Here is a 12,108-nt window from a genome sequence, read left to right on the forward strand (position 1 = left end):
AGTGACTTGAAGAATTAGATAGCTGTAAATGAAAGATAGTTCATTATTATTGTACTCCAACAGCCTGTCAGCCTGAGGCACAAGAAAAGAAGATCCTGGGAAGCTCAGATTTGAAAAAATGAGTAAGCTTCAGAACTTACTCGATGGGAAGTTAAAATTAATTTTTTTTCTTCAGGTCTCAGGACAGTGAAACAGAATCTTCCTTAAGATAATAAAAGTGTTGTTTTCTTTTTATTAGGGGATTTTCTGATAAATTAATATCATTGCTTTTTCCCAATCTACCTTCCAAAATACTGATTTATATGAAGAGGTACATCTCCTCCATTGTCCTCTGTAATGCTTAAGTAGCTTTGTGATTCCTGTGTCTTGTAATAGGGAAAAAAAATTTAGTTCTTCTCACTTCCAGCTGACCCTCTGAGGACCATACCACCTATGGAAGGCCTGCTAAAGCACTTTCATATGAAAACAGATGGTGTCAATTTTTCCTGTAAAACAAAAGATTAAAAGAAAATATCTGTCTGAGTTAGATTACATTCCAGAGGTCTGACCCAACCGTATGTAGGCAATCTCTGCAACAGAGATGTTAGAATTACTCTAACCCAAAATCACGTTATACTTCAGTTGCAGGTTTCTTGAAGTTACCTTTTGAAAGAGAGCATTGTCATTGACCAAATGGTTGGCCTGAATTTTCATTGTTCCTCTTGCCTCTCTAGTTGTATGCAGATTCCTATATTGCTTTATAATTTCTCGTAGCTCTGCCTAGAATTTACATTCAGATAATTCTGATGAAGAGAATTAAAAAGCCAAACATAAAGAATCTACAGAACATGTTTGTCTCTGAAGTGTGGCTGGACTAAAGGTGGTGTTACAGGAGTACTAAATAGCTATTAATCTTGTTTTCTTTTCCTGTTTTTGGTGGGGTTTTTTTTTACTTGTTTGTAGGCGGAGTTGGGTTTTTGTGGGTTTTTTTTGTTGTTTGTTTGGGTTTTTTTGGTAGCATTTTACAGGAAAGCTTCCATGGATGGGATAAGAGTGAAGATAAGTATGATAAATGATAAAGTGCTCCTGGGAGTAAATACACCACTCAGGAAGAGCATTGCTAATCAAGCAGTGCAGGCAGCTAATGCACTCTGAGAGCAAGCACCTCAAAAAGATTCTAAATTTGAAACATTGAAGACTAGCATTTAACTTGAGTATCTTCTGGTTTAAGGTGAACCTGATCCACCAGGGTGTCACAGTAGCAAGATGAAACCTTGCAAGGAGAAGGGACTTGATGTCTTGTATGTCTTCTATTAATGTACCAACAAGGTGGAGGGGAAAAGAGAGAACTAAAAGCTGTATTTGCTGCTTGATAGGTACTGACTGAGTGAGTAGGTTTAGGGAAAGGAAAGGATAAAATCTGTCTCTCTTAGATTGATAATAGATGTGTAACTGTTGGTGTCTGACAGCTGACTGAGGTGCTGCTGTGTCTCTGAGGGGCATCTCTGAGTACCTTCCTGAAGTTTGGTAGCCCAGGTGCCCAAAGGACTTCGGTCTGGTACACCAAAGCAGGCAGTATGCATTGCTTTTAGAGAAGCAGCATATGTTCTGCCTGTTAATTTCATCTGTCACCCACTCTTCAGGAGGGTAACACTGCCCACGTCTTGCCTGAATGACTTGGAAAATGTATTTTTACTTCCAACTGTTACTCAACATTGAAACTATATAAGCTATAGTGGGTCAGGCAAATCATGCAGAGGGCTTCTCTTTTTTTAAAGGAGCATCATGATAAGTACTCCTGGGATAGTTAAATTGTGGGTAACTCTAAAATGTGTATTGGGTAAGTACTGGGGAAACATTTAACATGTATCTAAAAAAATTTGTTAGCTATTCTATGCATTTATTAGTGTTTAAAAAATTGCATGTAAAAAGTTACCAACATGACTGTGAATCCACCTGACTTGTTCAGAAAACATTTTGATTTCACACAATATTTATTCAACCTGACTTAATCTTGCAAATTAGCTCTTTTGTAACTCCAGGAGTGATATCTGTTCTTCCTCATGTGTTATCTGCTCCTACTGGGTGACATGGAAGGTCATAATTGCAAGCAGTAATCAAGATGTTGTTGCACTCAGTCTGTATTATAATATTTTCCATTTAATCTCTATTCCTTTCTCAGTCGTTTGTGATGCTCAGTTGTGGTTTTGACCAGCACTGATCACTAAACCAACATTGCTGGACAAACACATTAACTGTAAGATCTCTTTCTGTAATGGTAATGGTTAGAGTTAGAACTTGTCATTGTAGTACACATAGCATACATACACTATTTTTACTTTTTTTTTTTTTTTTTTATTTTGCATTATTTTGTCTTTATCAACTTTTAATTTCATCTATTATTTTATTGCACATCTTTATTGTCATTTAGCATTGCAAGATCTTCCTACAGTCAGTTTTAATTTTCACAGCTCCAGAGATGTGAAAAGCATAAATCAGGCCTCAGGGAATCATTAGATTGCCTTTAAAATTATTAATCTGGATGCTCTTTACTATCTTCCGGTTTATGCAAACTTTTAAGATTTTCTCTGAGGCAAGCACATCTAAAAATGCCTTTTTTTTCTTTTTTTTTTTTTTTTTTTAATAAAAATTTGTATTCTCTAATAATATTTGACTTGGGGATTTTGAGATTTAAGGAACATATTTAGTGTTTCCAGATTCATTCAAAAAACTCAGGGTTTTTTGTATGTTTTTTTATTTTCAAGTATGTTCAGACTGTCACTCCTTGCCTCCATAGGGTTCAGCTAGCTGGACCATGATGGAGAACAGAGCTGTATGTGACAGTATCACAGTGGCATTGCTCAGCTGAACTGCTGTAACTGGGTATGTACTCTTTGGAGTCTTCTGATGAAGTCAAGTTACGTTGGACAAACAATTTATTTCCAACTTGGATCCAGAAATTAATCTCGTATGGGCTGAGATTTATTCACAGCTACAGGATCAGGTATCTCTTCCAGCCCATCTTCACAGGGATACCTTGAGCTCAGTGTCTGTACAGGATGATTTCACTCTTTACACACTTGTGTATTTGTGGATTTTACTGAACAGAAAGTGATTACTAATGAGTAATTGGTAAAGAAAAAAAAGGTAACCAGGTTGTTTTGGATTTGAACAGCTGGTTTACAAATATCAAATAATCTAGCTGCCCATACATGTAGGGAAGAAAAATATCTTTACGTATTCCCTGGGAACCAGGGGGCTTACTCTGCTGATTATATTATTAAGGGAAGTATTTGATTATTATTGTCTTTTACCTTGTCTCCTAAGGACATTCTAGTACATTATAGTGTTAAGGATCTTGAGAGAGCAGTTCAGTTTGGTCATCTGTATTTTCAGACCCTCTTCCTTCCCTCCTTTCTTGACAGCTTGTCATTAGGTAGAATTTTCTTTAGCAGCTTTAAATCTGGATAGGGCAGCTTTAAAGCTGCTTTTTACATTTATGAAGTGAAACCAGCTAGTGAGGATTGCTTGTAAATTGAGTCATAGTCGAGTTTATATAGACTTTTTACACTGAAAAATTACTAAATCCATATTTCAGTCTTAAAGAGGGAATTGTATACAAGAAATCAGATAATTATGAAATGGTGTTACTGGTCATATTTTTGATGCTTAAAAGAAGACAAAAACTAGAGAAACCATAATAATAAATTATTGTTAATTGGTTTTGTTTATCAAAGTGAATCATAGAAATGGCTGATTTTTAATTTAAATGTTTATTTGTTGCAGCTTTCCTAAAGGTAGTAAAAGTAAGCTACTGTGATAAATAAGCTGTAAGATGTAGGCACATGTAACATAACAATCCTTCCTTCTGAACTTTGAGCACGAAGAGCTTTAAAACTATGTATGTGAAGACTTGTTAAGCTGGAGCACTGACATTCTCCACCATTGTCCCTTGCTTAGGTACAGATGAGAAAGCTGCTGCATGCTCAATTATTTCACATAGTATAGGCTATTAGTAAGTAGGAACAAGATCTGGCAGCTTGTAGCTCTGTATTAACTTAGTTTGTGTTATAGGCAATTGCTGCCTGACCTCTCCTCACTGCAGAGGAAATGCAATGCCATCTGTATATCTCTTAGTCACATTAAATTATGTCATTTATATTACACTGGAATGTAGAGTTTACTTTATGCTTTCCAGCAAAATTAGCAGAAGTAATAAAATATAAGCAGAAGCGCAAAGGTGAAAATTTGTGGGGCCCGTTTCTCTCCAGCTTGCTTTGATTCTGCCAGGTGTTGAATTTGGGAAGAGAGGAAAGTTGTGTAAATCTATGGAGGTGCTAGCATGTGTAAATGTTTATAGGCCTTAAACACCCACTGATCTCAGGCAAAACTTCCATGTGTTAAACTCCCTTACTCTTACATCCTTAGAAATAAGAGCAGGGAGGGAAGAGGAAAAAAACACATTGCAATTAGAAAAATTGATTGAAAAATATATAAAATGGACAAGGTATTGAGCAAGAATTTTTGCATATTAAAAAAAAATCTTTAAGTTGATATTAAACAATTTTTGATCAGTCTCCATAAATGTATCATGCTTGTACTCTGTGACTACAATTCCAGAGATTTTTTTACTAAAAGAAGCTAAAAGGAACCAGCATTTCTCTCCAGGGGCCCTGTTTCAATTCCCATGGAAGTAGATAGAAAAATTGTTACAGATTTAAGTGGAACTTGGTCCCACATATAAATTTTCTGTCACCACTACATTTCTTTCAAAATATACACCTATGGATCCACTATCTGCTGCCCAAATAAAGCATAGCTCTGCCTAGAATATGAGTTACATTCCACATGGAATAGCTTCCAGAAGACAACACTTTTTTACTGTAGTTTTGTGTAAAATGGAAAGGCAATAAGACTGTCAGTTATTTGGTACAGCTCATGCACGCTGAAACAGGATCCAGCTGCTCTTTGGACATTTATTGCTTCAGTCCTCTCCTGTTAAATGTCCACTGTCATTTTGGTTTTATGTGGAACTCTTCATTCAGAAATATCACAGGAAAGAAAGACTCATAAAATAAAAAAGTTTTCCATGTGCTAGCTGATATGGAACTAGAATATGTCTGCCTCTATAGGCAGGCTTAAAGAAATTTTAAATGTTAACTTATGTCCAAAATATGTCCACAATATTTATAAACGGTAAAAATTTATAGGAAGCTTTGACATGACTCATCCTATATTTTGTTTTATAAACATTCAGAAACTATTCAGAAGGAAACAGGATGTGCACTCTGAGGAGCTTTCTGCTCTTTCCATAAAAGGATCCACAACATGGATGTTGTACAGAGCTGTTGCATGTCACTTAAATGTCTCTACATAGAAAGGCCAAGGACAAAATTCTTGAATTCAATAGAAGAATTCTTACTGATTAAATTGAAACAAAGATTTCACCTCAAATCCTCAGATATTGAAAATTAGCATAACTTTATTGATGATGAATGAAGCTGAAGGATGATCTAGTTGCATTATGGCTGAGGATCTGGCCCTCAGAATGCACATGTTTCTTAGGGTAAGAAAGCAGTAAATATCTCAGGAGAAAAGTAAATGATTCAACTGTAGTTTTCAGGTTTAACACTGGGCTAAAGCACAGAACAAAGCCTGCACTGTACTCCTCTGCTACCCATTTGTACAGGAGTGATTGTCATTTTAAATGAATAAAATTAGGTAAACTTGTGTTCGCGACAGATTTATGTCCTCATTTGCAATACATTAACAAGTAAAGTGAAAATGTATTTGTACATATTATAAAAACTGATCTGAAATCCTGATGTATGAACCCACAGTTTTATAAATTATACTTGTAAATCAATGTAAATTGCTTGGTCAAAATGTTCATGCCTTGCTATCATAGAAATTAGATACAGAAAAGACTGATTCATTTACCTTGTGCATCTCCCTGCCAGCAAAGACTGATTCCTGTTCATTGTAATTTGTTCTGGTGTGTTGTCCAGTGTGATTTGAAAGACTCAATGATTTTTCTATTTCCCTATCAGATATAGATTTTATTTTTTTTAAATCATGATAATTTAAACAGAGAGGAGTGGCAGCATTTCAGGGCCAAATAAGTGGTGGTACTGGGCTCAAACATCTCCAAAGCACCTATGTCTTTGAAGAACAGGAAAGAGCAGTACAATTAGCAAATAAAATACAAAGTGAAAATGTGAGCTATGTAATCAGCATACTTCACTTCATCCATGCCTAGAGCCCCTCGGTGATGAAAAACCCTTCGCAAATGCTTTCAAAAATTGGCTTGTTTCCATTTCAGAATGTGAGAAGCAAGGAGTTTAATAAACAGGTGCTGAAGTAAAGTAAAACCTGCAGTTATGAAATGGAGGTATTATTGTCTTGATTAAGGCTCTTAACATTAAGGGCATACTTGGTTAAATTTTATCTCTCTTTCATTTGCACAGATTCCATTTCCCAGCTCCGGATGTACGGGAGAGTATATATAGAGATCTGACACCCATCTCTATTTGGCTGTTGAATCTTGGCAAATGCATCCATTAACTGCTTAGTGTCATGTACTTCTAGAGTCTGTTTGAGAGCTGTGTGATGTTAAAGGCAGCAGAATTTACAGGTAAATGGGTAAGGTGTGAGGAAAACAAGATCTTCAGTTGTCTGTGGTATTGGCTGAATAGAGGCTTTGTGAACTCATCTGTTTCTTCTGATAGGAAGTTTTGCTTAACTGTGAGTGACTAGTACATGCTGATATCATAAGTTTATCATGAACTAGTGGTAAAAAAAAAAAAAATAAGAGACATAGCTAACATAGGAAAACTTTGTGGCTGTTTATCCTTTACTGACCAAACTCTCCTTACTGAGAAGGTTTGCACCTATGTGACAACTGTCTATAAAATTTGAAATGGCCCCATTGAAATCACTGAACTAGAAAAAGAATGATAAAAGATCTTGCGATTAAGGTGCAAGTCTGATTTCAAAGATCCAGGCCCTCATCCTAGTCTGATTGCATCTTGGTTGAACCTGATTAATGTTTTCAGAAGTATCCACTGAAGTTCATGGTGCCCATTTACGGAAATTCATAGAATCATAGAATTTTCATGGTTGGAAAGGACCTTTAAGAGCATCTAGTTCCAATCCCCCTGCCATGGTCAGGAATATTTCTCACTAGATCAGGTTACTCAGAGCCCTCTCCAGCCTGGCCTTAAAAATTTCCAGGGATGGGGCTTCCTCCACCTCTCTGGGCAACCTGTTCTGGTGCTTCACTACCCTCATGGGTAGAAACATCTTCCTAACTTACAAAATAAATCTACCTTCCTCTAGTTTGAATCCATTCCCCCTTGTCCTATCACTACCTGTCATCGTAAAGATTCCCTCACCAGCTTGAGTGGGCCCCCTTCAGATACTGGAAGGCTACAATAAGGTCTCCTTGGAGCCTTCTCTTCAGACTGAATAAACCCATTGCTCTCAGTCTATCTTCATAGGAGAAATGCTCCAGCCCTCTGGTCATCCTCATGGTCCTTTGCTGGACACTCTCTAGCACGTCCATGTCTTTGTCTGTCAATTCTTAGCTAGAGCTTTCAGAAATAATGCACATTCATTCTTTCCATTAATTTCTGGGATTTTTTTTTTTTAATGCAGTGTTCTTCTGAAGATCTGGTTCTTTAAGTATGTTTTAGGGACTGAGGCTCCCACATAAGTGATGTGATTCTGAAAACCATGTCCTTAATCTTGCCTCCTCAGTGTCTCCAAATTGCTATAATGATTTCCTTAAAAGAATGTGATGAGGCTGTCATAATTCAAGATGGTAAATTGTGCTGAGATCTTTAGATGCAGGGAGAAAAATACCAACTCTTTATTCTCTGTTGTTTGTTTTTGGTGTTTGCTTGTTTTCTGTTTTTATTTTGTTGGAGGGTTTTTTTGTTGTTGTTTTTGTTTGCTTGGGGTTTTTTGTTAGGGTTTTCTATTTGTTTTTTTTTTTTTTTTTTTTTTTTTATTTCATTTTCGCTCTGTATATATTTGTATTTTGTATACTTTTGAATTGATTTTAGGTCTCAATTTGGGACTAGTCTGCTTAGAATTAAGTCATTTTAGTGCAGCAAAATGAGCTTAATAATGCACACTATTCTTTGATGGAAGGTTTCTCTTCTTTGGTCACCAATTGTTCACTTCAGTGCTGCACATCAGATTCTCTTCTCACTTTCAATGGCACAAATCAGGAATAATGTCAATGAAATCTGGGAAATTAACTGGTGTAAGTGAGGATAGTCAGGATTTCCTTCTATTCAGACTTCCTTACTCTGACGTGTAAATTGTTTTATCTTTTTTTTACAGTATAAGGCATTTAGGAGTAAATTTCCAATGTGCTGTCTGATCATTAGATTGGTGGGTAATTCATGTGTGCCATTTTGAAAATGCCAGTGCCCCTTTGAAAGGGTATGACAGGAAAACAGTTACTTCTGTAATGTTACTTAAAAGGCTTCTGTTTATCAAAACCTTACTGTGTCATGAAGGTAGCATTCGTGCTTACTGCAGAAATAGCACCCTTGTCTATGTGACTGATTTATGGAACATTCTTGAATAATGGAAACTTATTTTTTACATAGAAGAGAGATATATATACTCGTCCTCATGCCCCTTGGAAAAACTAGAAAATTTGGCTTTGCTATTTCTTAATTCAATCTTCATCTTCAAATCACTAAAAATCTGCAGAAGGGCCAGTGGTTGAACTGAGCTACTGAATATTGCCTACAGAAACTTATTACAAGATTGAATAAAATACTATTTTCTCCATACTCTTTTAACCTGCTATATAACATTAAGACAGAAATTTGGAGTTGGAGAACGGATGTTGTCACTTCTGCCAGCACATGGCATTTTTGTTTCGGGTGTAACAAAGTAATAGGTGACTGGTTGTAGTTTTGCACTCCCTTTTACAGTTTTTCTTCTTTTTAAATAAAACAGATTACTACTGCAGATGCGGCTGCAGTTCAACTAGCAGTGAGGTTACATTGTTTCATGTTTTCAAACACAAAAGTAATTGCTGTGGTTGTTAAGAGAATTGATTTTGTTACATGGAATTATGCTCCTTAGGCAAGGTCTTAGGGACTTTTCTGCCCAAATGGGAGTCTCAGAGAAGTGCTGTCTGATCCTTGTAAAAGGCTGGAGTTTACTGTTCTCAGTAATGAGTCATTCTTCACCAGTATCTCTGATAGACTGAACTATCAAAGTGGAAAAGCATTTAAAATATACCCACTTCTTATATTTGTAGCATCGAAGACTCAGAGGCCTCTAGGCCTGTTAGCTAAATGTAGACAATAAATTATAAACCAAAACAAGGTTTTTTGTCACACAGAAAGCATGAGAAAAAGTTCCTGAAACAGTCTATGACCACCTTATAAAATGTACACAAGCCTACTGCATACACATCCTCCTAGAGATGTTCAAGTGTGCAAAACAAGACAAAGACAAGCCCTCAAAAACTGGAAAACCTGAACAGGGCCAGAAACTGTAAGGCTATAATTTTGTCTCCTATAAACAAGGAGAAATTCTGCTGTTTACACCAATAGCTTCAAAGTTTTTGAAAAGGGTATATTTAAAAAAAATTAAATTTGTTGTATTTAACTGTACTGTAGAGAGAAGAGTTTCAAATGTTTTGCTTCTCAAATAATATATAGACAATAGTTTTCAAATATTGATGATTTGTATATCCCTAAGCATTATCTGCTGGAGCTGTAGATTCTTGTGCAAAGACTGATAACCTGTTAGGATTTGGTTTGGTTTGTTAATGCACAGATTTCTAGGGTCTCAATCACTTGTTGAATATTGCTAGCTGGTACTTTTGTTGTCAGTTGCCATATCAACAAAAAGCTTTTTGGCAAGGGGGTGCAGGTCCCCTGAAGCAGAGCTCGTGCCATCAGTGAGACTTCTGCATGACTTCTGGGACCCTCAGTTCAAGAAGGACAGGGAAGTGCTTGAAAGAGTCCAGCGCAGAGCTACTAAGATGATTAAGGGAGTGGAACATCTCCCTTATGAGGAAAGGCTGAGGGAGCTGGGTCTCTTTAGTTTGGAGAAAAGGAGACTGAGGGGTGACCTCATCAATGTTTTCAAATATGTAAGGGGTGAGTGTCAGGGAGATGGAGTTAGGCTTTTCTCAGTGGTGACCAGTGATAGGACAAGGGGTAATGGGTGTAAATTGGAGCATAGGAGGTTCAAGTTGAATATCAGAAAAAATTTTTTTACTGTAAGGGTGACAGAGCCCTGGAACAGGCTGCCCAGGGGGGTTGTGGAGTCTCCTTCACTGGAGACATTCAAAACCCGCCTGGACACGTTCCTATGCGATGTACTCTAGGGGGCCCTGCTCTGGCAGGGGGGGTTGGACTAGATGATCTTTCGAGGTCCCTTCCAACCCCTAGGATTCTATGATTCTATGACTCTATGTGTATACACTTTCCCAGTTCTAGTTGCTCTGGGCTTGACTTAATTGTTCCTTGACCCTCATGGAGTACCTGACATATGTCCCACTACTTTCAAGCAGAACAGCAATGTGCACATATAGCAAAATGGTTTAAGAGGGAGGAGACATATAATACCTCTTTCCAGTAGCACACTACCAGGGTATTACATTATTAGGTGGCTCCTATTCAGGTCATGATGGTGGCAGCAGAGTATGTTTATGCTGCCAGCTGTAGTAACATAGTTTCACTCTAAATCTTTCCCTGATTGTAACATATATATTAGATTGCTCAGGAAATCCCTTCTGGATCAGCTAGATCTCACTGCAGAGAAAATCTGGGAATGGATTGGCAGTTACATCAATTTCAGGAGTGAGTCCCATGCACAATATGGGTGTGATGGGACCACATCTTACTCCTTTACCCAGCCTAGTCTTGCAGTGGAGTCCTAACACCCCTGACACCATCTCAGAACCTTAGGTCATGAGGGTTCTTTACATCAGGGCAGTGACTCTGCACTGTGCTGTCCATGCAAAAGGATGATGGATTGCAAAAGAGGTCTCTCATTTTCACAATCATTTTGTATGGAAATAACATTTCTTAAGGATCCCAGACCAAAAGGAGGGCGACATGGACTCAGATAAGTGCAGTCTGTCCAGAGGAATGGGAATGCTCCCTGCAGCAGGTTGTCAGGACAATAGAGTTCTAGGGACTAAATCCCACAGGTCTTCATCCCTGCCATGCCTAGGGCTGTGTCTCCACTGCTCCATTCCTTTCCTGCCTGCATCTTTCCAGCCCTCAGCTGGCAGCCAGCAGGATGTGGGCAAAGTTTTCTCCTTCCTTTTGTTCCATATTATCTGTTTCTATTGCCCCGTGAAACTTTCTTCTAGAGCTTAGGACTAGGTGTGAAAGGCAGGTTCTGTGGAGAGATGTGGCTGCCCCTGGAACAGCCACCAGGAGCCAGAAGCATCTGAAACTGCTCAAACTGTGGATTTCTGTTTGGAAATCTGGAGGTTTAACTTCAGGGTTGAAAGCGTGTTCCTCTGCCTTTACTCACTTTGGTCCCACTGATAAAATCTTTGCCAACCATCAATGGGGCTGAGTAGAAGGTAAAGGGGAAATTATGACACAACACTAATAATCTGCCTTTCCTCCAAGGTACAGAGCTTATTAGTTCAATGACCTCGAGAGGATGCTCTGGTGTGCTGGTAAATGAATAAGCATTTCATGGTATAAAGATACGTTTCATTGTGACCTCAGAGTATATGTACAGAGTGCTGACTAATGCATTTATCTGATAATTTCCCTCTTGGTTTGTTAAAATAAAGACGTGGAGTTCTATCTTGAGAAGGACTAAGTTAAAACAGGGTAGTTAAAGTTTATTCCCTGCGCAAGTCCAAGAGCATGAGAAAATGTCTGCAAATAAAATCTGAACACAGAAAATCCACATTCTGGAGTTTGTTTTACATGGTTGTAGGAATTTGAGTTTGTAAGATTGACCTGAAATAGAGTGGCTGTTTGTGTCTCCTGATATTTTTTTGAAGCTTTACTTTAAGTTTTATGGCCAGTTGCAAAAAGAGTCCTTGTGTCAGAAAATAAATTTGATTTTCTTTCCTTTTAGATAGATACTCTTCTACTTTAGCAATTTTTCTGCAACTGA

General features: G+C 37.6%; 1 protein-coding gene across 1 annotated transcript in view; it reads left to right on the forward strand.

The window, feature by feature from the left end:
• The window catches only part of MGST1 (microsomal glutathione S-transferase 1), a 43,170-nt gene extending 36,366 nt beyond the window's left edge, over window positions 1-6,804 (forward strand). The window contains exon 4 of the mRNA XM_071733013.1: window positions 6,447-6,804. Coding sequence (XP_071589114.1) covers window positions 6,447-6,543 — 97 coding nt within the window. The 3' untranslated portion in view covers window positions 6,544-6,804. The remainder of the gene's footprint in view (window positions 1-6,446) is intronic.
• The last annotated feature ends 5,304 nt before the right edge of the window (window positions 6,805-12,108 follow it).

The sequence above is a fragment of the Heliangelus exortis genome, chromosome 1 (genome assembly GCF_036169615.1).
Source record: "Heliangelus exortis chromosome 1, bHelExo1.hap1, whole genome shotgun sequence".
Lineage (NCBI taxonomy): Eukaryota > Metazoa > Chordata > Aves > Apodiformes > Trochilidae > Heliangelus > Heliangelus exortis.